The sequence below is a fragment of the Haplochromis burtoni genome, unplaced genomic scaffold, assembly GCF_018398535.1.
Source record: "Haplochromis burtoni strain Fernald_Lab_line unplaced genomic scaffold, NCSU_Asbu1 Contig_375, whole genome shotgun sequence".
Classification (NCBI taxonomy): Eukaryota; Metazoa; Chordata; class Actinopteri; order Cichliformes; family Cichlidae; genus Haplochromis; species Haplochromis burtoni.
In genome coordinates this window covers 323,438-347,022 of record NW_024582736.1, presented here as the reverse complement: position 1 = coordinate 347,022, position 23,585 = coordinate 323,438, and the positions used below count along the sequence as shown (strand labels likewise).

General features: G+C 40.8%; 3 protein-coding genes across 6 annotated transcripts in view; 2 read left to right on the top strand and 1 right to left on the bottom strand.

Annotated features, from left to right (window-relative positions):
* The first annotated feature begins 18 nt into the window (after positions 1–18).
* On the top strand, positions 19–4,006 carry bhlhe41 (basic helix-loop-helix family, member e41). The gene is made up of 5 exons (XM_005943700.3): positions 19–1,012; positions 1,107–1,173; positions 1,345–1,452; positions 1,557–1,668; positions 2,006–4,006. Exons 1-5 carry the CDS (start codon positions 951–953, stop codon positions 2,947–2,949), a joined length of 1,293 nt encoding a protein of 430 aa, XP_005943762.1. The 5' UTR covers positions 19–950; the 3' UTR covers positions 2,950–4,006.
* A 221-nt stretch (positions 4,007–4,227) lies between these two features.
* On the bottom strand, positions 4,228–17,712 carry LOC102289659 (ras association domain-containing protein 8). Of its 2 annotated transcripts, none has more exons than XM_005943704.3 (6): positions 17,540–17,712; positions 12,436–12,635; positions 10,173–10,972; positions 9,817–10,014; positions 9,295–9,439; positions 4,228–7,440 (listed from the first exon to the last, which is right to left on the bottom strand). In XM_005943704.3, exons 2-6 carry the CDS (start codon positions 12,536–12,538, stop codon positions 7,319–7,321), a joined length of 1,368 nt encoding a protein of 455 aa, XP_005943766.1. In that variant the 5' UTR covers positions 12,539–12,635; positions 17,540–17,712; the 3' UTR covers positions 4,228–7,318. The 2 variants fall into 2 exon arrangements, with proteins under 2 accessions (XP_005943766.1, XP_005943765.1); XM_005943703.3 differs by having other exon boundaries at positions 17,356–17,711.
* A 3,197-nt stretch (positions 17,713–20,909) lies between these two features.
* The window catches only part of kras (v-Ki-ras2 Kirsten rat sarcoma viral oncogene homolog), an 11,546-nt gene continuing 8,870 nt past the window's right edge, over positions 20,910–23,585 (top strand). Inside the window, exons 1-2 of one of the 3 annotated variants that reach the window (XM_014340535.2) lie at positions 20,910–21,180; positions 23,351–23,468. In XM_014340535.2, coding sequence (XP_014196021.1) covers positions 23,358–23,468 — 111 coding nt within the window. In that variant the 5' untranslated portion in view covers positions 20,910–21,180; positions 23,351–23,357. The remainder of the gene's footprint in view (positions 21,181–23,350; positions 23,469–23,585) is intronic. The other 2 variants (XM_005943701.3, XM_005943702.3) reach the window with 2 other exon arrangements.

Genomic DNA, 23,585 nt, shown 5'->3' with positions numbered 1-23,585 from the left:
TATCGCGGTCAATACAGAAAACTAACAGGCTTACGAGAAACCGAGGTGTTTGAAGGGGACTGTGATCACTCATCATTTTCAGCACGTCGGACTAACAAGTCACAAAACTTTATCCCGAGACTAATAAAAGAACTGCGACGCACGTGTTTCAGCACACAGCTGGGCCGGTGCCATGGTTACTGACAACGCAGCTTTGGGGAATTGATGTACAACTAAGGTTGTCCTGTCGCACAACAACGTACATAGAGCGTGCAGGGTGCATAAAAACGCATGAGCGCACACATTTTGTGGACTTTAAAAAGCTCACACCCCAATGTTTACGCTCCGTGTTTACGCCACAATAACCTGTCTGCTGTTCAGGCTCGGTCACGTTACGTGACCGGTTCTTGTTTTTATCTCGCGGAGGCTTCTTTCCCGAAGTGCGACTGTTCGTGATCAGTTTAGAAGTCTGTGTCTCGCTCCGGCAGCTCAGCGCTTGCACAGCAAACACGAGCTGTGAAGTTTTGTAGCCCATAAAACTAGATGCAAAACCGCTGCATCTGAGGATCATTATTCTGCCTCGCTCCACGCGCCTGCGTCTGCTCCTTTGCATTTTGCGCACGAATCACGTTTCAGCAGCCTGGTCAAAATGGCCTGGACTTAGTCGCCATAGAAGCAGCGTCGATAGCTGCAATATTACAGACAAGGTCTAATTACCGGACTTTGTGCTGGTGCAGCCTACACGTGAGTCGGAAGCTGTTCCCAAACGGAGGCGCGCGTGCGCTCTAACCACAGAGCCGACGGCTTTGCAAAGTGGCAGCTCAGGGAACTATAGACATCAGTCTGACGCGCAGCTCCACTGGAGGACACGCACTGTGCATTATCTGCCTCAGCCGTCCGCGCGTGGGTCGTTGGAATAACAAACATTCCCAAAAGAAGCTCAGAAGAAGCAAAGAACCAGCAGAGGAGAGATGGATGAACGAATACCGCATTTACAGGACAGGCAGTTCATGGAGCACGCGGATTTCTTGGGGTGAGTATCGCTTTTGGCAAACTCTGTCAAAGTATGCCTAATAAACTGTCATGACGAGCTGGTGAATAATCTGACACTTTCCCCGTGTCCGTAGGGTGGATTACCCCTCACTCTACATGTGTAAATCCAAAAGAGGAATAAAGCGAGAGGATGGTGGGAAGGTGCGCACGTTGTTTTTTTTAAAAAAAATATTATTATTCTAATATGTAGCTTGTTTTCACAGTTGTTCCTTAAAAATACCACAAATGATATGAAACACACTGTAACTAGTGTTATAGTGTTACTAGCGTGTTCCTGTTCTGATTAATTAAACACTCGTATTTTGTCAGCAGGACGCATACAAGTTACCACACCGGTTGATAGAGAAGAAGCGGAGAGACAGAATCAACGAATGTATAGGGCAGCTGAAGGATTTGTTACCCGAACATCTCAAGCTGTCGGTGAGATCACGAAATCATGAAAAGTTTTATACGTGCTCAGGACATGGCTTTACATGACAGAGACCTCGTAAACAGCCAAACACAACCTCTGATTTTCTCCACAGACGCTCGGGCACTTGGAGAAGGCAGTCGTCCTGGAGTTAACGCTGAAACACTTAAACGCGCTGACTGCTGTCACTGAGCAGCAGCACCAGAAGATTATTGCTTTGCAGAATGGTAAGATGAACGAACTCAATCCTCATATACATAAAGTTTTGTAAAGAAACTGCACTTCTTGACAATAATTAAATGGATATGGGTTTTTATCATTTAACTGACCGGATTTGGGGAAACTTTATTAATCTCCGTTTTTAAAATAGCAGAACGAGCAGAATTGAAGAAAGAGGAGCTAGAGTAGACTCAGCTTGGATGCTTTATTGTGTATTTAAAGATTCTTCCTATTAATTCCGCATCTGTTCACTTTGTCTGAGTCGCTAGCCTCGTCTCGTCACTAGTTATGATGAGCATCTTACAGAATAATGATCTGTTACTCTTCAAACTCCTTGCTTCGCAGGAGACCGGTCGATGAAATCTTCCATTCACGCTGATCTGGATGCGTTCCACTCCGGATTCCAGGCCTGTGCCAAAGAGGTCCTGCAATACCTGAGTCAGTTTGAGAACTGGACAGCACGGGAGCAGAGGTGCGCGCAGCTGATCAACCACCTTCACAAGGTGCTGGCGCAGTTCCAGCCCGGCGCGCAGCCACTACAACACCAGCTGCCCGCCGGGGACGCACAGGATGGTCAGAAATCTGACAGCCAAGCCAATTGTGTCCCCGTCATCCAGAGGACCCAGGGTGGAGAGCTCAACGAGAATGACACAGACACGGACAGTGGATACGGGGGCGAGGCAGAAAAGAGCGACGGCAAAGATAAAGAATGTGAGCGCAGTAAGGCGCAGGGACCAAAGGCAGTGAAAATCAAGCAAGAGTTCGGAGATGAGCGGGCTGCCAAAAAACCAAAGATGAGCTGGCCTGGGAACGGGGCAGGGGGCGCAGACCTCACCAGGCCCGACGTGGCGTTTATGAACTCTCTGATGGGAATAAGCAGTGTGGGACAGCAGACACCGATTTGCATGCCTTTCTACTTCATTAACCCCTCAGCCGCTGCTTCTTACATGCCTTTTTTCGACAAGAACAACATTGAAAAGTACATGTACCCTGCGGCGGCCGCCCTTGCTTCCCCTTTCCCTTGGCTATATCCCGCTCACGCCTCAGCGGCGGCGGCGGCGGCCGCTGCTGCCGCGTTCCCCGGCCTGTCTGCGCACTTTGGAGCCGCTTCTCAGTCCAAGGACTCACCCTCTCTAGACACCGACGGGTCACTCGAGGCTGACGAGGGCTCACCTGAGGAGCGCGAGGAGAGTCCCGCTAGTGACGACGGAGAGGGTGACGTAGGCGACACGTCCCAGGAGAGCAAGAGTAGCTCACACGACCAGTTTTCTGGGTGTCAGAGGAGCTAATTAGTCCGTGTTACCTCTCTGCGCATTCTCGAGGAGTTTATGTATCTTCATTTTTTTAAATAATTAGGCTAGTTTTAAACGGGGTTTCACAGGAGAGTTGCTCGTGTACAATATCTTGGCGAAAGAGAGGACAGTTGTGACGGCGCGTGCCTTTTGCACTTATGCTAGATTAAACAATCTGAATGATTATCGACAATGATTGACACTACACGGCCGTGTTGTGCTGGAGTTAGTTTTTTTATCCTCTTTGATAAACTATTTTGACATGGCAGCATTGGTGCCAAAACTTTGAGTACTGCAGCAGTGCGCAATATTCCAGTCAATGAGTCTCTTTGGATGTATGAAGTTGCAACTGACCTCTGCCAAGATTATTAATAACTTGGCTGACTCTGACTGTAAATATTATTACCTGAAAGATTCATTACCATGTAAATGTGTACTAAATGGGGCCTATAAAATGGGTGGTCCTGGAAGTGCATCTATCCCCAACTTTGCATGGGTAAGCTGGGAGGCACATTACTGTACCTCCTGAGAACTGAAACGCATCCCCCTTTCAGAACATACATAGACAGCATCTCCATCATACACAACACATATAAAAGTCTCATGTTTTAATAAAACATTTGTAATACATTCACGGGAGAGGTGTTATGCATAAATTCCTTCATTTCACTCCCACTAAAGTTACTCTGGTTTCCGTTGCTTTCTGTATCCTTGTGGCAAAAAAAGAAATAAAAAGAAGAAAGAAACAGATGTAATAAAACCATTAATGGAGAGACAAAGCCTTCATTCATAAGGATTTGCTTAACCAGCATATTGTACATCCCCTGACTGAAGCATTTCTGCACAGAGCTGCAGTGACCTTCTGTACCTCCAGGAAACATTGTAGGATAGCACCTTAAAGATCTTTGATATTGAATGTACCTGTATTTTCCCAGCTGTTAAAGTTTGTATGTAGAATGGCATTGCTCTTTGAGTTACTCTTTTAAGTGCACTTTTTCTGCTTTTACCCACTCCACCCTGAAAAGTCACCTCATCATTAAAGTAAATCATTATAGTTCTCTTTGAACCTTTCTATTGTGTTGTCTTGAAATTAAAAAAAAAGATTTTGTTCCATCAATGAAAAGAGATATTGGATATTTTGTGATGATTCCATGCAGTAAAGTGGGAGTTAACCAAGTTGCCAGATTTTACAAAAAACTGATTTCTAGCTCTTTCAGGGGTTAAAATCACAATCAAGTTTGAAAACCCTGAACCCAACTACACATCAGGTCATCATCTGGGATACTGTGCTATCATCATGTAAAACCATAGTTTTTTTTTTTTGTTTTAAATGGTCTAAAACTGGGAAAGAAAGTCTGGTCATTTTAAGAACTTTATCCTGGCCTCTTTTTTATAAATAATTCCCACTAAGTATAGTGCTGTTTCAGATTTCTCATTGTATTTCGCCTACATGACATTGCTTTTGTAGTTTTCCTCAGCTGGGTTTTTGCCTCAGATCTGTTATCAGCTGTTCTATAAAGTGGCATGTGTGTTTGTAAATAGGTTTTTGTGAATATATCAAGAAGTATACATGTCTTTGTCAATGTTGTAGAAGTCTATGGATTTTTTTTAAAGACTTAACTGAGCAACTGTTGCACATTTCGTTAATGCTTTACACATATGCTGTTCTAAATTATTGCTGATGAGTTGTAAAATAAATATCAAAATCTGAACATTGCAGATGACTTCTTATTCTACACCAGTTTTTCATGTCTTCAGTCTTACGTGCAATAAAATCCAGCTTCGGTCATTGTCTATTAATAAGCAACAAGTACATACACGTGTAACATAGGTCACGAGAAACAATACAAAATATTGGACAGCATTAGTATAATGGGATTAATGAATAATAAAAATATTAGAAGTTCAATGGGTGGAATGTAATGCTACACATCAGCTGACAGGTCACAGCAGAGGAATGTACAGTAAGCCAAGGCTTTAAACAAAAGTCATGTGATAAAAGGGGTGATGAAGTGAGATTATAGTCTGTCTGTACAGGCTGAAGAAAAACAGGGGGCCCTCATTCCAACCTGTCAAAAGCTTTAAACAAGGTTAAAACCAGTCTTTGTTGTTGCCGTTAATTGGCTTGTAGCAATATCATTTTAATATTAACATGGCATTCCAGTTTCTCACCTTTTTTTTTTTTTTTAAATATAAAAGCAATCTTGGTAACGGTATAAACAAGTTCATTATGCACGTTTCATTATTGATGGAATAAGACCCACACTACAAATCCAACAACAACAAAATTCAAAAAAAGTCTTAATTATGGTACAAAAAAGGAAAACCCTTGAAAGTTTAGATTCAAAGTTTAGATTGTTTTTGGTGAAATGAAGTTTCACCAAAAACATACTTTTTCTAAACAGCTCATTTTCATATTCTAACATTATTCTTTTTCCTCACTGCATTCTTTTGCATGTAAACATACCCAACTCCTGAGCATTTCCCACCATGTTTGCCTCAATTACAAAGTAAATGTCTCCCCCTACGGGTGAAAAGCGGAAACACTATACAACGTAGTACAGAATCCTTTTCATTTACACCCATGGGCTGTTTTTAACACTTACATCAAGCACCAGCGACACATTTAATTTTGTCAGATGGTTTATTGAACCATGCAATCCATGTCATATCAGCAGCCTGTTACAGCCATACATCTGTCAACACTTTGCAGTATATTAAGGCAGAGAAGAAGAAGAAAAAACAACAACAACAAAAAACAGGTTATGTACAGTCGACATCTTACGCTTTTCTAGAAGATATGCAGCTGTAAACAACAACCATAACTATGAGACAGTACTGATCCAACCTACAGTATAAATGTGCTGCATGACAAGTAATAAATCTAAACTAATGTTTACTTCATTTTACAGCACTACTGTTATGGTGACAATAATACACCAAGGGGAAAAAAAGCATGAAAACTAATGTACTTTCCTTCCACAGGGACACAAAAAAAACAAAACAAACAAAAACAAAACAAAAAAACAACAACTATAGAAAAAAAAATACTATATACTCTTTGCTGCTGTGCCGTTTTAGCTTCTCTCACTAATATCTACTCACATTTGGTCTAAACTGGCTCATTCCTTAAATGGCCCCACTAAAGATTTACTGTACATTATTTGAATATACCCACTGTGGAATTGATATAAGGCACTTTGATGTAATTAGCAGCTGGACTACAACCCAAGGAGTTCACACGTTTATGTTCGCGTGCACACACACACACACACACACAGTCACACACAGACAGTCACACACGATTTACTACTTAATAAGGGCTTCATACCTTGGCTATTTTGATGCGCATAGTTACAAACAAACTCTAATAGACACACTAGCTTAGCTGGAACTATCCACCCTATTACTACATGCCTCCATTTTCAGATATAACTAACAGATTAAATGGAGTGTGGTTGCTGTGCACATTCATATATGGACAACATAATCATGCATCAAGACCTGCCTATCTTTGGCCACATGATAATCAAGAAAAACCAAGCATAACACATTTGGCAAAAATATAGTGTGAGGACACAAAATGAAGAAAAAAAACAAACAAAAAACAAAATCAGTGTAAAAGGATTAATAACACCATTTCAGTGTGCAGATATTACTGCAGGAATGAGGAACAGCATTGGTATGATGGTAAATGCACCGCTTGGTAATAAAATATACTAATCCACTAAATAAAGATGAAAAGTAAGAAAACATATTTACAATAAGCCATCATTTTGGTGCATACAGAATGCAACATTCTACAGTAAGGAAAGCATTTGTGCATAGTTTTAATTTGAACAAAGATCGCAGGAATAGATTCTGATATGCAAAATGATGGATTGTTCACAATTTTACTCTAAGTAGATCCTTCACTTATTTAAGAATCAGCTGATTTTGAAGACATAAGGTTCATAGGTTCACATACCCAAAATTCCAAAGGCAATAGTTTTGATTCACCATGCTATGCAGAAAACAATAAACATCATTCAGCAGATACTGAAGTGAGAGTACATCAGGTGGATATGTTTATAACAAAAAGCCAGATGTTTACATGGTAATTTATTGGTTCTGTTATCTTTTTTTTTTTTTCATGCCATAGCTGCTAACCATCTCTCATTCCTACCAAGTGCTCCATGCCTTTTAGTCAAAGATTACATCTTCAAAGTAAAGGTTGCCTTAATTGAGAAAAACAAAAACAAAAACAGTGCATAGTAGTGTGCTACGGAGGCATTCTGTACTAAAATATCAACTTACAAAACTGTTCTGGAGTGAAACTGGCTGTTGGCACGGGGGCAAGATGTGTTACTTCCACAGCAGAACCGTCTCACACATAGATCCCTTCTGGGTTCAGACCAGAGCTGAGAGGACTGTGAAGGGCCCGGAGATGATTGGGCATCGGGTGGGTCGACACAGGGCGCTTTAACGAGCCAGACAGGGGCACTAAATCTAACAACAAATATAAAAACATCACCAAAATGAGAAACAATACTCTAACTATCAAGTGCATTTCAAAATTTTAATAATAAAAGCATTGGACTGTGGCAAGTGGCATCAAAGACTAACATTTAGCATTTTTTTAAATTTAAAACTTGATTTATGATCAACTAATGCCTCAAAGCTTATGAATAAATGCAAATTTTAATGGTGAGATTTCCAAATGACAACCATTAGTTAAAAACATACACATGCTGATGATGTAATGCAGTGTAATTTTGCTAAACGGGCACCAGGGGGCAGGACTGGGCCATGCAAAAAATCAGCCAGTGCAGTTAATTTTAATGGCCAGGACCTAAAGCCTTTGTTGATTTACACTCTGCACTGAAGGTTACAAGAAGATCATCATCAACCCTCCATTATTACTTTTCATAATGAGAAACTATTACCATGAAGTGCATCTAAGAGATCCAATGGTGTAAACAGTTCAATTCAATTAGCACAAATCCAATGTGGCATACATTATTACACCATCAGTATAACCAAACTATATAAGCAGCTTCACTATATGCACAGTAAATGGAATTCATTCAGATGAATGACTTCATTTAAATAAAGCGATTCAATATTCAGTATTAATAAACGGAAATCCAGGTTTATTTACTTAAAAATAAATGCTCAGTTTTTAGGGAGGTGTGAATGTGGAGTACCAAAATCATTCCTATGCATGAGAATAAAGGCTTAATTATTATCATATTTATGCCTTTGCATTTATACATTTGGTTCTGAGGTTGTTTTTTTAATGTTTTTACAAAGGCTGAATTGCAAAACTTAAGAGTTATATCAAACTGTGGGTTGGTATCGTAAAGTTTTTAACAACTAGCTGGATGATGGTTCATTTCCTTTGTTGCATTACTTTCTCACTGAGTGCTCTTAATTTATGTGTCAGCTGTCTGACGGTTTCTTGTAGGATGAGATAGCTTTGGTCCAATGACCCACCACAGAAACTTCTGAAGATGTGAAGGAGTCAAGAATAAATAAACGTAGCAAACAACTGATACTAGGTCTCCCTTTATCCAGACTGATGTGGAGATTAAAACTGCCACTGAAGGGGGTAATAAACTAGGTCTGAGCCCTTTACCTACCACAGTTTTCAGCAGGATAATCTCTCTCTCTTTCTCTCACACAAACATACACTTAAGCTTTTATCCTACATAATAAAGAACTCTCACTCTTGCTCCCTATGAACATACATGGGCATACTGAGCTCCCTAGCAACCTTGGCTTGAGCCTTTGCCTTCCAAGTTTAACGAGTCAGTTGATGGGACAAGGTGAGGGAGAGGCATCGAGATACTTTTTTCTACCTACCAGTAATCTAATTTGAATCCCTAAAACCAAGTCTCGGCCCTCAGCAGTTAGTCTCTACCTGCTGGTCCAAGGTGAATACAACCCCTACAGTTTACAATGAGATTAAGCTCAAAGAAAACAAACACTTAAACACACAGCAGAGTCATTTTCACTCAGCATGCTGTTAAGACACGAGGCAGCAGAATAATGAGCACCTTGATGGAACAGACTGACTGTATTAATGCACAGGCAAACTCAATCTCAGCTTTCTTACTTCATTAAAAAAAAAAGAAAGAAAAAAAAAAGATCACATGTTAAGCATGTGAAAAACCACCAAAGGCACGCTGCAATCTGACATACCATTAGTTCAAAGAAACCACTGTTACAGACTCCACACTTTGGCTACAAAAGCATCCACATTGCAATACGGAGTTGTAGTTACATATTTTACTCCAAAGAAAACTCCCCAGAAGACCCGAAACAGCTACTTATTCAATGTTTGGAAGAAAATTTCAATACCTATACCGGGGCTGTTGTGGGTACTTCCTTCCTCAGCAGGTTCAGCTGGCAGTACAGTGACCTTGGTGCCAGTCTGCTTGATGAACTGCTGCAGGTTAACCTGCCTCAGCTCCTTGGTCAGCTGCTCCAGGTCATGCTGCATGTCCTTCAATAAAAAACGCAGCAGTGGGAGAAATTATTTTTCAGAAGACCGCAAAGCATTACCAGCAGCTTCAGACAGCTTCTTTTTCCATGAAAAGTTCAGACAAATGCTCAAAATGTTTGACTAATTAAAAAAAACAAAACAACAAAAAAAACCATCACATAGAACAACAGCACTTGTTTGTTATCTGTGGTTTGTTATCAGTGTTTCCTATTGATTCTAAATTGAGTGAGTAATACTCAGCACTCCTCTATCACTGTTCCTCACAGCTTAGAGGAACAGTGCTAAAGAAGAGCTTGCTGATAGAGTTGTGTTATAATTACATCATTCTGCAGCAGTGTTTTCATAGAAAGTTTGCACACTGCATTCAAATCAGTCACCTGCAATTTCTTGCTACTCTGTCCAAGCGACCTGTCCACAGCTTTGCAACTGCTCTCCAGCTGGACAGCCTGTCTTTCTTGGGCCTTCAATTCTGATTTGATCCTAAGGACCTGAGCCCGAGCCTCAGCCTCACTGACCCACTGGGTCTCCTGCCGCTCTCTCTGCAGTTTCTCTTCTTCCAGGCCTGCCTCTACACCCTGAAGGTGGAAGAAAAAGAAAGAAACTAAACTACTCAGGAAAAGGAAGGAACAAAAGATGACTAGAAAGTCTGTAAAACCTTTGAAACAATGATAAAAACGTATTTTCTGCCCACAAATCCAATCTAACAAAAAAAAAGCTCCCACATACAACACACCTGCACCATTGCCAGTTTCTCCTCAATCTCCAGTTCACAGCTCTGCAGACGCCCACGAAGCTCCTGCAGCCTTTCCTCCAGCTGTCTCTCACTTTCAAGCTCAATTTGCAGCTCAGTGGCCCAAAACTCCTCTTCCTCCATCTCCACCTCATTCTTCCTCAGGTACTTCTCCAACCTCAGGATCTCCTCTATTAACCCTCCACCTACACCTGGGTTCCCAGCGCACCCTTCACCTCGCCCCCCTCGTCCTTCAGCCCAGACTTGAAGTTCAGCTTCATAGGCCTCAAGCTTTTTTTCCAACACGTTGAGAGTCTCTCTCTGCAGACCGACCAGCCTGACCAGATCTTCCATGCGGCAGGCCCAAAGGCTGGGGGACGTGGTCCCGATAGTGGGTCCAGCATGGTGAAGACTTCCTCCATTTCCAAGAAGAAGCCTTCGTTTGGCTTCGGCTTCACCAATCCGGCCTCCGCTCAGTATCTCCCTAAGGCTTCTGGGTGCACCAGTGAATGTAAGAGACTTGCGGCGGGGTTCACGGCGGCGAAGGGAGCGATCATTGGGATGACGAAGCTTTGCAAGCGGAGGGAGGCTTTGTCGATGCAAACCGCGTTCTGGCCCCCTGAGAGGGGGCCCTTCTGAGGGGGGTCTTTCAGTCAGTGAAGGGCCTGTGCGGTGCAGGATCAGCTGGACATCACCAGCATACTGGCCCCAAGTGTTCAGGGAAGCCACGGGGCTTTCGTGAGGGGCTAAGTGACGCTCAGTGTCGCGCCATTTTTCTACAAGAGTGTATCTTCCAGTGCGACCTGAAAACAACACAGTATAGCACATTTACATTTACGTGACAACTGCTGCTAGAAAAAAATCTCTAAAACAAAGTCATAGAAATGCAGTTGTGATGTGATCAACATACACTAAACATTAACTAAGAAAACTTGGGTCCTAATATTCAACTGGATGTTGAGACGACAAAGTCTGAAAGATGTGCGTCTAGCATTCAAACTCCAGAGATCCCATTCTGATCAGGTATCTGTGGGAAATGCTGGAAAAACTACCTGCCACCAGCAAACCAGTGCCAAGAGTCCCACTTTCACACCATATTCTGGCAGGACAAGGGAGATCTACAAATATTATGCAAGTGGTTTTAATTGATTGGTGTTTACAATCTTTCCAACCTTTAAACCATTAGCACACACAGATTAGAATGATGACCTCATTGGAATGATTTTTCTGGCTGCATTAACAATAACAGTTAACAATTTCACCCAGCTTATTTACATGGTTTCTGAAACACCTTATAGTGGTTTTTATAACTGCAGCAAGAGCATTGAGTCTCACACTATAGAGTACAGTCTGAACATACTGTAAAAATACTGTCTGGAATACAGAACATTCAGCCTAAACAGGATGTGAGCTGCACAGATCTGCATTGTTGGGGTGTTATTAAGCGATTTCAGCTCAATGAGCAATCCTTTCACAGTACATTTCATTCAATGATTATAACAAAGAATCTGCTTTCTGCTGTTTAGGGAAAACGTAGACACAACACTTAGTAGTAGAGTGCAGACAGAAAAGGTTTAAGTACCAGATCAATACTGATGTCTGATCACTTAACATGGCGTTAAAAAGCAAAGGAGGGGGCTCAGAAGTGCTGCTTTCTCAGTTTGGCAGGAGACTGAGGGATGAGTCAGACTTTCCTTCCTCCCCCTCCTCCTCCTCCTCCTACCCTGGGCTTTGTGGAAAGTGATGTCAATACAGTATGCTCAAGTGCCCCTATTCTTGCAGGAACCATATGGAAAGAGAGAGTAGGGTGTTGTGATCTAAGGAAGTACCAATGAAGCCTATGACCCACTACATCTCTGCAGGGACTTAGCATGTAGGCAGGAGAGTCTGTTTTTTCACTTCATTAGGACTTACTTGGCATTTAGGGGATTTAAACCAAGATTAAAGCTTTGTGGGTTGGCTAACGCATAAAAATACACTTGATGAAAGTTACTGTCTGTTCAGTGTTTTTGGTATTAAAAAAAATAATTGTAAACTATTCAACCATTGGGCCAACATGTATAAGAAAAATAATTTATTATTATTAGCCAATTATCAGTGTCTTGTTACAGCAGGTGTAACCCTTCATGTTTTCATGATGACATTTTTGTGCAGAAATCAGTTACTGATGCATGACAATACTAATACATTCACACTACTTGAATCATTTTGAATGACCTTCTTTAGGTGTGCTTATTGTAGCTTTCATAAAATAGGGATTATTTACCTATGGCCTGTGCCAGAGCAATCACCACTTCCTGGCAGGTGGTTGCCTCAGTGACCCCACAGACAACCCTCTGGACTCCATCCACCCATACCTTGAGCTCCATGCTGGGTCAGAAGCAAGGGGGCCGGGAGCTGCGTGCTGGCCCCAACATTACTGAAGGTGGCAATGGCAGGGCAGCGGAAGCCCCTCTGATTAATTCGCTGTGGAGAGAACAAGAGGAAACAGAAGTCTTTAGTCTGCATGTACTCAAGGCCAAAGGTGTATACTTCCTACTTGTTAACAAGAACCCAGTTGAGAAGGGAAAAATAATAATGTGGAGGTAGAGTGGTGCTATTTTCGCAGTAGGTTAAGGTAAGAAATAATCCAGTGAGAGTGACTCAAAGAGGCTGGCATGCCAGGGCCAGCTGGCCATAACGCTGTTGTTTTGTTCTTCTCTATGAATAGGTACATGTCTGTTGGGGGTGCAGGAAGAGAGTGCCAGGAGACATTCCCAAGGCCAGTTCCTGCTTTTGTACAGCTGCGACGAAAGAAAGATTAACTCAGTTAGCAGGGTGGACAGAAACAGAGAAGGAATGTAAATGTAATTTAAAACAAAGGAAAGAAAGAATTACAACACAGGGGAGTAGAGATTCGTTTTGGATGTGTGCTCACGGTTCTGTAAAATTGCCGTGGCATGTATATCGTATTGACAGAATCCCGTATTCTCCACTGTGGAACAATACAGCAAAATACAAGAAAAGATGTATCCTCGTGAAGTTTGTTTAATATTAACATTGACTGATTTATACCAACAGCTATGTGGCTATGCCTATGAAAGCTGGTTACTTACACAAAGATGTAAATAACCAGTGACAAAACACCACACATGAAACAAGAATCTAGATGGAGGCATCTGTCGACATGCACTTCAAGGACAGCAACCGAATGAATGCATACTTTTCTCTGCAGACCTGTATCACTCTCCATGAATCTAACCTTCAATGCACCTACACTACTGTGTCAAAAGGTTCTTTTGTTCACCCCCCGCCCCGCTGTTAAACCTCCTGTACGCCCCACATATCCCCTGTCCACAACCACAAAGTCACCATCGCCAATTGTTTTTCTAAATATGGTCAAGACGTTGTGCAGTGCTACAAGGTATGGTATGCAAGAATAGAGAAACAGAAGTAGACTTCTTAATAATATTTACTGTTTTAAAAGATGGTCCTCAAAGCCTATCAGAAATTTAAGTTGATATTTTTAAAATGATTGTTTTTAGAAATTTAAAAAACAGCCAAAGTGTTGGATTAAAAAAAATAAAAAAAATCTTTTAATCCTCCAATTTTCATAATACTGACTGAAGAATTTTCTACCTATCTGCAATACAAAAAGCAGAAAAGCAAAAACCCTAGGTAGTTTCATTGCAGTGTGTGTTATGTGTGTATGTGCACTAGTGTCATCTAGTTTCAGTGCTATTATCCTTCTTTTAAAACAGAACCTAAATGGCATTACATGCTTGAAGGACGTAGAGGAATATGAATAACGGCCAACACATGCAGACGCTTAGATTTTTCTGCCATCACCCAAAAGACCTTTTTCCAGGGGGGCGTAGAAACAGTAACAGGCACTGATTAGGTCTTGATGCAAAGCAGTCATAGTGGAGCAGCCAGAGGTGATCAGCCATTCTGATTGGAAGAAAAAAAAACTATAGCAACACTTCCAGACTAAAGGCATCTGGCTGAAAGGGATTTTAAAAAGACCACTGCATGGAACACTTTGTATTTCACTGGCATTAGAAATATCTGCTGGCTGATTCAGGGCTTCTTCTTTGCAAAAGCTCTATAAGACTCAGAGGGGAATTTACAAATGTCACTCGGTTTAGTCCAGGCTTGCAACATTTGTATTCATTACCATTAACCCAGAAAACCCAACTGATGATACAGGCACAGCGGTGCGAGGCAGAGTGCCATCCTGAGCCCTGCAAGCTCCATTCCTCTGGCCAGTCAAAGCCACAGCCTGGGGAGATGCCCGCCTGCTGATTTGGGCAGCTTGTGTTTTGCCAGAGAAGCATTTCACAAGATAGAGAAACACTCAAATTTCTGCAAATTCTGCTTAAGTCCATTTGAGCCATGATCAGCTGCATAAAAAAAACAACAACCCCAAATGACTTTAGTGACCGCTCACATTTGTTTCGGTCTGGTATTGGTTAAGTAGTCTTCTTTGAGTAGTGAGGTGTACGAGCAGAAATGAGCAGCCTGCCTGGCCGGCTGCTGATGACACTTCTCCAGACCTACAGGAGCACACCAAGCTGGCAGGGAAAAGGCTTCTACTGGCTGCTGCTGTAAACAAGCTACCATATGCTCCTGTGGGTGTTTCAGCACAACCAACACATTTCAGTAACATACAGTATACAGAAATACTGTAGGAGTTTCAATGTTAGAGCTTAAATACGGAACTGCGTCTTGGATTTACAGTCTGTCAGCCATCGCGATCTGGCAGGTGTATTGTGCATTTTATCAGTATGCTGAACAAGGGGACATCAAAGCCAGTGTGCTTCACCAAGGAAAAGGCCTGTAAAGCAGCAAAAACAAAACAAAACACAAGACTATGAAATAAAATAAAATGGTTCTTATAAAATTCCAGTTCCTGTCTATATTTGCTAACCATTGTTCAACAAGGTGGTAAACAATGCTACTAGCAGAGGTTCAGGCATTCAGGCATTATTGGAATTCGTATTCAGCATCTTTATTAATAAAGATTTATAGCAGAAGCCTTCTGAGATTTAAAACTCCCCCACACTGCTGTTAACTAAATACAATAGGATCCTTCTTACAGACTGGAGCAACAAAAGTCTTCTCTAAACCTTCCAGCCTATTACTTACCAAACTTTAATTCAAATTGCACACCCTGCAGGGTAGCATGTAATTAGTAGCAATTTATACTCTGCTGTAATTGGTAACAGACCTGTTGTGAAATAGATCACTGTGAGCAGCCAGAGACAGATGATGGTTTTATTGTGGAGGCGACTGGGTTGGAACAAACTGGAGTAATCTACTGCTTCCCTTTTAGTCAAGCGCTACAACTACATAAACAAGTATAATCCCTGGCCTTAAATCACTTGTGTGAGGCAAAAGATTTTAATTAATGTAAGACACACTGACATCATGGAACAATTGTGGCTAAAAGTTATCCATCTTGCACTGATGACCAGATAAAGAAGTTCCTGTTCACAGATATGCCAGCCTAGAGTGTGTACAATGTCCTGTGCAACTGTAAACATCACAGAGCATGGTAAGGACCAGAGAAAAGCCTTGATCCTGGAGAGTGAAAACTGATAACATACAGGGTATGCATTCCTGGGCTGTGAGAATCCAATAGGCCATGACTAAGAGATAAGAAAGCTATGGGGTCCTTTGCATAGTGATACTGGTGGCTATGAAAAATACAACGGTAGGTAATGGCACCTAAATAACATGAACCTACAATAATAATAATAATAATTACAAGGTCAGAAAAATTGCGTTTGCAAGGCTCAAACTGAGGATTCCCAATTGATGGTTGTTGTCCATTTATTGCACCTATACTAAATCCGCTGAAAACGTAGCAGAAGATAATGGATTGCATTCAACATACTTATTACATGTGAAGCTTTTTAAATGTGTGTGCCTTAAGTAAATGCCCCGAGCCACCAAAGTAACCCCAAAAATAAGGACAAAAATGTTTCCAGCACTTCCTCAGAATTTGTGTTTTCGCTCTGAAGATAGGAGAGTTTGGGATTAAACCCCCATCCAGTTAGGCTACACCCAGCACCCACAGCTCTTGGGATGTCTCCAGTGGCCCCTTGCCCTGGAGCTACTCCTCTCTCTTTTTTTCTGTCTGGTTGATATTAAACTATTAAGCGCTGAAGCAACCTCCCCCATTTGGGAGGTCAGTGCTGGCAGAATCTGGAACATCTGGACAGCACGTTCAGCCACCAATAATGCCGCCTTTGTTCCCTTGCCATATTCTCTGCTCACTAGCCAGCTTTAAAAAGCCAGAGGGCCAAGCAGCAGGCTCCTGCAGCAGGGCAGCACAGCGGCGGCTCAGCGGGGCAACCAGAGGCCTTTGGCCAATTTCTTTTACATGTTACTGTGGTTTGCAAAGCTGCAGCTGTGAGTCAAACTGTTGCGTATGCGTTTATAGAACTCAAATGGTTTTTACAGGAGCAACTGAAGTGGCAGCCACGAAAAAAAATGTGCCAATTATATATATATTTTTTTCCAGTCTGTAGGTGGTTGTTTTCAGCCTGGTCTTCATGGTTCTTTACAGAATGCAGAAAAGACCACCAAATGACTCGATTCCGCTACAAAACCCAAGTAATGCTCCAAGGCTGCAGAGAATAAGACATTGTGCAAGTGCAACAACTCTACAGGTTGGTTCTGCTGCACTTGGTGTGTGTGTGTGTCAAAGTGGTTAAAGCACTGGAGCTTTAGACACAATAAACCAAGTGGCTCTATATGCAGATTATTAAATTATTAAACATGCATACATACTTTTGAGACCATACGAGCTTGACATATTTGCAGAAGAAGCTGCAGCTTACCCGATATTGTGGAAAAACCCGGGGCAAGCCAACACAACACGGGCAAACATAGACTTTGAGCACGTCACATGATTGTAACTGACAATATTTCTAAAATTCACATGAAAGAACGCAAGGAGCATTGTGAGCTGAAACACCTCAAAAACAAGCACCTTCTAGCTGCTTGTGTAGCTCGAGCTGTAGTGGGTGTTGAGTGGGAAGAAGCCCGAGAAATGGCGATAGTGGGCTGTAGTGGGTCCTGAGCAGTCTAACTAAATTCTACTACAGAAATGTTTCCGTTATCTCCGCCTTACACGCAACTACAGCGGGCTCAGCTGCGGCGCAATCTGCGAATAATCAACGTTGCGTAACGGTCTTACCTTTGCTGGATTAAAGTTAGTCCTTCCTGTCCGGACTGAAGTTTAGAGGGAAAACACAGGTAGAGGAGAGAATTCCGCAAAATTCGTCCTCCTTTTTCAGCATTGCCCAGTAAATCACTACCAACGAACTGCGACAAAGTCACGTTTCGAAAACAGAAAAAAAACAGAGGCTTAGGAAACCCACCGAAAACAGATGACGCTTCAATCCGCGGTCCGAAAGTTTGTGTCAGTCCTCTCTAGGCACACAGTCTTTTGCGGTCTCACCAATAAGCTGCGGAAAAAGCCCCTCTCCCCCGTTTCATTACTCCTGCTGGTAAATACATCGCATTGGAACTGGGACGCACCGCAAGGCATTGTGGACTGTTTTAAAGCTGCAATACACTGTGAGGGGGAGGATGACTTCCAGCCAACTTTTACAGATCCGCAGACTTTTTAAAAGAAGAAGAAAGATACCATGCAGGGTTTTCTTACATAAGGAAATACTGGGATAAGGGGGGATGTCGCGTAGGCTGTGACTGAAAATCTGCCCGTGAGAGAGCGAAAAAGCTTTGAACTACAGTTAGACTGCACCAAAAGAGTGAAAATAGACATTTAAACACCATCGTGTTTTACTTCCAGTTCTGTTGAGACACCATAAAGGCAAGCTCACATAAAGAGCTGATAAATCAACATTGTATCATCTAACTGAAAAAAAAAGTCAAATTGGTGCTCTGAACACTTTTATTTTCAAACAACATCATTTACACTGTCAAATATTCATATTAGAAATCACGTGAATGAATTTGTAGGCTGCATTTACATTCCCTCAGTTTCTTGCAAATACACAGCATGTAGATGCATTCAAACTGATGCAAATGATGAAGATGAGCCTACAGCAGTGAGACCGCGTATAAACGGAGGCTTAGTGCCCTCTTGTGACAAAACAGACTTTCCTCTTAAATTCTTAAGGACAGAGAAGTGGTGCAATCAGTGGTTTAAGTGCTCTTAACCAACACGTCTGGTGAGGTTTACATTACTTCATCAGAGGTTTGGTATAAATGTATACATTTTTATTTTACTGATGTGCATAATCGCTTTTGTAATAACCAATTTGATCTTTGCCAAATTGCTTTCAAAACTAAAGCACAGCGGAGTGGACTGTGTCAGTATATATATATATTGATATATATATATATATAATATATATATATATAATATATATATATTATATATATATATATATTATATATATATATATTATATTTATAAAAAAACCCAAAATTAATTAATGTGAAAATTAAACATATAAACATATAAACATATAAACATATAAACATATATATATATATAAAGGTCTGTTAGATCATTTTCAACATATATTGTGATCTTTAAAATATATATTTAGTCACCTTATATTCTTGGATTATTGTACACAAGCTTTTTATTCTACATTAGGTGTCTCTTCATTGGATATATCACCAGCTGCACAAGGCAACCCTATGATCAATGGCTAGGTGCTAAAATTCTGATATGGACTTGGGTACTAGGGTACTTTGACTGTAGAACCAACATATAGGATACTGATCTAAAAAGTTATGGAACACTTTTTGTTGTTATTATTTTTTTAATCCAGCCCTGGAAGGATTGATGATTTTGTTCTCAGAAATGAGACACTACTTGTGGGGGTCAGCGGTAGTTCTGGTGGTAGAGCAGACCATCTACTAATCAGAAGGTCGCTTGGTTGATTCCCGGCTCTTCTAGTCCATGTGTTGAGATATCCTTGTATCAGTTGGACTGTGTGTGTGTGACTGTTAGACAAGAACTCCTTAGTCACATATAAAAGTGAGGTGTGAACGAGACTTACGTAAAAAGTGCTTTGAGTGCTCAAATTGAGTTTTCCTCAAAATGTTCAAACAATGAGTAAAATGTGTCATAGCACAGAAGCTTCTTTAATGTGCAGTTAAATACTTGGAGAGTGACACATTGGTTTTTGTAGTTTTGCCCCTGTGTGACACCACTGTAGAATCTAAATCAAACAATCGAGATGTGACTTGAGTACAGCTTTTTAGCTTAGCAAAAAAAGAAAAAAGACATTAACTATTGAAGAATTAAAGCATTTCATTAATATGACAATTGTCCACCAAAATTTAAAAATTTGTATCTTTGTCCAAAAACTTATGGACGTGATTTTACTGATGAACATGTGGCTGGAACATGCCTGTCACTGTGGAAATTACTTTTTGTCCAAAATTTGCTCTCATGTCTGCATATAGTGCCTTTGATATGTGTAGTTCAATGGTGATACTATAGATAGAGTTTCGTTGGTAGATAGGAGGTTTGGTTTTTTTTTGTTCAATTAACATTTGAACCGTGTATGACTTTGAAAAGAGGGAACTTAAGAGTTCTCTCTTTTAACTTCTTCCTTAGTTTTACACACTGTATATTTTTTTGAGATGTAGATACAATGCAGCATTTTCTCTGACACTAATGTAAAATTCCTGGCACAGATTATGATAATTACTGTTATTTGCTCACAGTATAATGAATGATGCGACCTTAATACGTTTGAGCATTTGATTATAGTCTTTTTCAGCTGTAAAGTTACCTCTTACCTGCACCTCTCTGACCTGGCATCTTTTAAAGTAATGAAAAAGTGATTAAAAATTGAAAAAATGATTCAGATATTCTCAATTTACACATTTGTTTCACAGATGATCTCTAAATCCAGCAGCACATGGAATTGAGAGCTCAATAGTGCCCTCTAGCGTGTCTGTTGTACAATGTGAAAGCAATGCATTGGGTTTTAAAAACAACGTCATATTATTTTACGGTACAAGAACGTATTATGTTTGCTGCATGTTATTTATTTAATGTTATTAGTATAAGGTCCCAGACAGAATCCACTAAAAACAACCTTTCTGGTACAATGGGCAATAATCCTCATGACTAAAAGAGAAATCAAAACAAAACAAAACAAGAAACAAACAAAACATGCTATATGCTGTTCTTTCCTTTTATCCTTAAACATAAGTTTGGGTTTTGTGTCCGTCTTTTGTTACGAACGCCTGCACATGCAGTGCGCAGGAGGAACCCTTGTGAACACGTAGGAAAACTGACAAGGGATTGCCAAATCATTTTCCTGCCTGGGAATGACGTCCCTCCTGCACATTCCAGTTATATTTAGAGCCTATAAATAGGCTCGTGGAGTGCCCCCTAGGCTTTGTTGACTGCAGGCAGCAGCAGTCGGAGCACAAGTCCTACAAATTGTGACCTTTGTGGGTATATCAATGAAATCATTAATCATTTCAATCATTAAAGTATTGATATGAACTTCTCACTCTGGTTAAAAAATAATAATTTTAAAAACATACATATATGAATTAAAAAAGACAGGTAACATTTCCACTACTAGTAGAATAATCAGTGCTTATATAAATCTAGTCATAAATGAAAACTGTGTAAAAGAGCCGCAATGCGCACACAAATGACAAAGTACAGTGTATTACAACTCATATTGCGACACATACACACATCGAGAGATAAATGCCCCAGACCGGTTGAAATCCTGCTATGGTTTATGGGTAAAAGTACGCCTGGTATCCGCCCATATACGCGTAAAGCAGGCCAGACGGAGCAGCTAGGCCGGGGCGCTGGATCAAATGGAAAGTTCAATCGATTAATTTGCTCACTTTTTCGCATGTTCTCTCTTGCTTGTGAACCGACGACAGATCAACTTAAATGCGGGAGTTTTGGTGAGAAATAGGAAATGCAGAGATCGTGTGAAACGAGAGGAATATCAGCTTGACTCGGTCGCTACTTCGGACGCGGAACTCCACTCAGTAAAAGGTAAAACAAATGGAGGAGATTATTACATGTTGGGCCCCCTTTCCTTTTTTTTGTAGTGCTTGTCGAAACATTGTTTTCACTAATGTAGTTAGTCGGTCACCGTGCCCACTATCTAAGCACTAAACAACACCGCTATAGTGGTATTATTCATTTTCGGTTTTTTGAACTTAACTACGCCCAATTGTTAACCTACCGTCTGGCCCTGCAACGCAGACCTGTGAGCTAGCTTATCAATGGCGGCTTCAAAATCTGGCACCCTTCCCCTTTGAATGAATGATAACGAGTGTGTCGGGGTAGGCGGTGCAGCCAGTGCTCCTTTTAATGAATTACATTTTTTATAATACGTTAAGTTAGCTGATGTGGTCTCATGGTGAGTTTACTTTCGAGGCTGTTGGCGAGCTCCAATGCTAAGCTTGCTAGCAGCACAGCAGCCTGGTGCTCAGACGGTTTCACACAGCCTTTCTGGTAACCCTGTAGCCGCAAAGCGGTGAATTTAAATCAAAATCCCTGTTGACTTTTAAGTATGCTACTGATGCTTCTACCTGTTGAAGCATGATAGGTGGTCTTTCATTGAAAAGCTAAATCACGTACCCGGCTAACCGTTCCAAACTAGCATAACGATATGTTTGCTAATAAATATCGACAAGTCTCCTTGTGTAATAGGTGATATTTTTTTCTCCCGCAGTGATATTCAGTTCAGTGGGGTTTTTTTCTTCTTCTTCCTCTATTGGGAATGTCCTTGATTTCAGGAATGTCAACATAAAGTTGGATGCACTGCATGCCATTAACGGGTTCAGTTTAAGGCAAGCTACAGCCACGAGTGGCACACTCCTATCTTAAGGAAATAAGGTTTCCATCGACCTTCCACAGCTTCAAAACTTTGCCACAGTTTGAAGCAGATCTTTTTCACTGTATTAAAAAAAATAAATAAAATAAAAAATCTCAGTCCTTAAAACGCAAATTATATTTTCTTACTGGAGTACAAGAGCTACATTCCTTATTTTTAAATTGTTGTTTGTTGCTTGACAGCTTGCTGTATTCATTCATTTTCCACTTTCACTGACTAGTATGCTGCAAAGTGACAGCATAGACATAGAGACGTGAAAGCCATGTGGCGCACACAGAGGAATCGCCATTGACACTGGAATTGGTCTTATCTGTTCAGGTTAAAGATGAGGTTGTTTCTTTACAGATGGCGTCCTCATCAATGACATGTGTAAATCACTTAGTGTGTAGATGAAATAATAGGGGACAATTTTATAAAGAAAAGTGTTGTGAGCACAAACCAGTTTATTAGTAGTTGGGCAAATGCATAGCATTCTAGACATAGCAATAATATTTAGTGGCACTCCTCCCTGACTGCAGGCTCGGCTGAGCTTTCTGTGCTGTAGCCTCTGAAAAGACCAGCAACTACTATTGATGTGTTCCGCTCCACACAGCAGACAGACAGCAGAGACCCTCCCAGTTGCCTGTCAATTTTGGAGCCTTAATGTAATGTCATGGATTTCTGCCTGGGGTTGGCGTCTGTTGTGGAGCTGTCACTCAGAAAACACTACTGAATTTAGACATTTAATTATATATATATACGCCTAATCTCATCTTTATGCATTTTATTTCACGTTTGATGTTTCTGACAATTTTCAGAGACAGCAATTTCAATTGATTATTTAAAGAATATTTGATAATATAGCAGCTTTTTGTGAATCCATTTGGGTTTTTTCTGTTTATACCCTCCATTTGCATACAAACACATGCAGATTAACTATCTATTGTGTTTGTGGCAAGCTTCTTCTACAAGCCTCTTGGTTAATACTAAAATGGGCATTTTCTCTGTGAAAAGCAAACTAAACTTGGTGTGAAATCTAATTTCCCAGTGATTCAGGTGTGTTAATAAAAGAATAGCTGAGGGCGAGTTGAGTTACTCACTGGAAGTGGTGTTCATATCTTAATATCTTCTCATTCTGCCAGTCCTGAGTGTGCAGATTTCCAGTAAACAAACGGGTTGTTGTACAGAAATAACAAGGTGTGAATGCGATTAGATTGTAAAATTGTTTTAAGTGGAAAATGCACGAGGCATTGATTGTGCACCAGATCAACTAATACTTTCCATTTGACTTTCACTGAAGATAATCATATAATGAGATTGTATTTTTGTTTTTTTAACTTACAGGTGAATCATGACAGAATATAAACTGGTTGTGGTGGGAGCTGGTGGCGTTGGCAAAAGCGCGCTTACCATTCAGCTCATCCAGAATCACTTCGTGGATGAATATGACCCCACCATTGAGGTAAAGGAAAAATATAGAATGTTTCTGTTCCTGTGTCTTTGTGTATGTGTCGACATATGAAAGGGGGCAGCACAAGTTGTAAGTCCTGTGTGTGTGTGTGTGTGTGTGTGTGTGTGT

What these genes read in the sequence shown, in the direction of transcription:
- bhlhe41 (XM_005943700.3), top strand. Translation starts at nt 951, where the DNA reads ATGGATGAACGAATACCGCATTTACAGGACAGGCAGTTCATGGAGCAC. An exon ending in AGCGAGAGGATGGTGGGAAG is followed by an intron (nt 1,174 to 1,344) that starts GTGCGCACGTTG and finishes TTTTGTCAGCAG; the next exon opens with GACGCATACAAGTTACCACA. An exon ending in CCGAACATCTCAAGCTGTCG is followed by an intron (nt 1,453 to 1,556) that starts GTGAGATCACGA and finishes TTTTCTCCACAG; the next exon opens with ACGCTCGGGCACTTGGAGAA.
- LOC102289659 (XM_005943704.3), bottom strand. Translation starts at nt 12,538, where the DNA reads ATGGAGCTCAAGGTATGGGTGGATGGAGTCCAGAGGGTTGTCTGTGGG. An exon ending in TGCTCTGGCACAGGCCATAG is followed by an intron (nt 10,973 to 12,435) that starts GTAAATAATCCC and finishes TGTTGTTTTCAG; the next exon opens with GTCGCACTGGAAGATACACT. An exon ending in AGAGTAGCAAGAAATTGCAG is followed by an intron (nt 9,440 to 9,816) that starts GTGACTGATTTG and finishes TTTTTATTGAAG; the next exon opens with GACATGCAGCATGACCTGGA.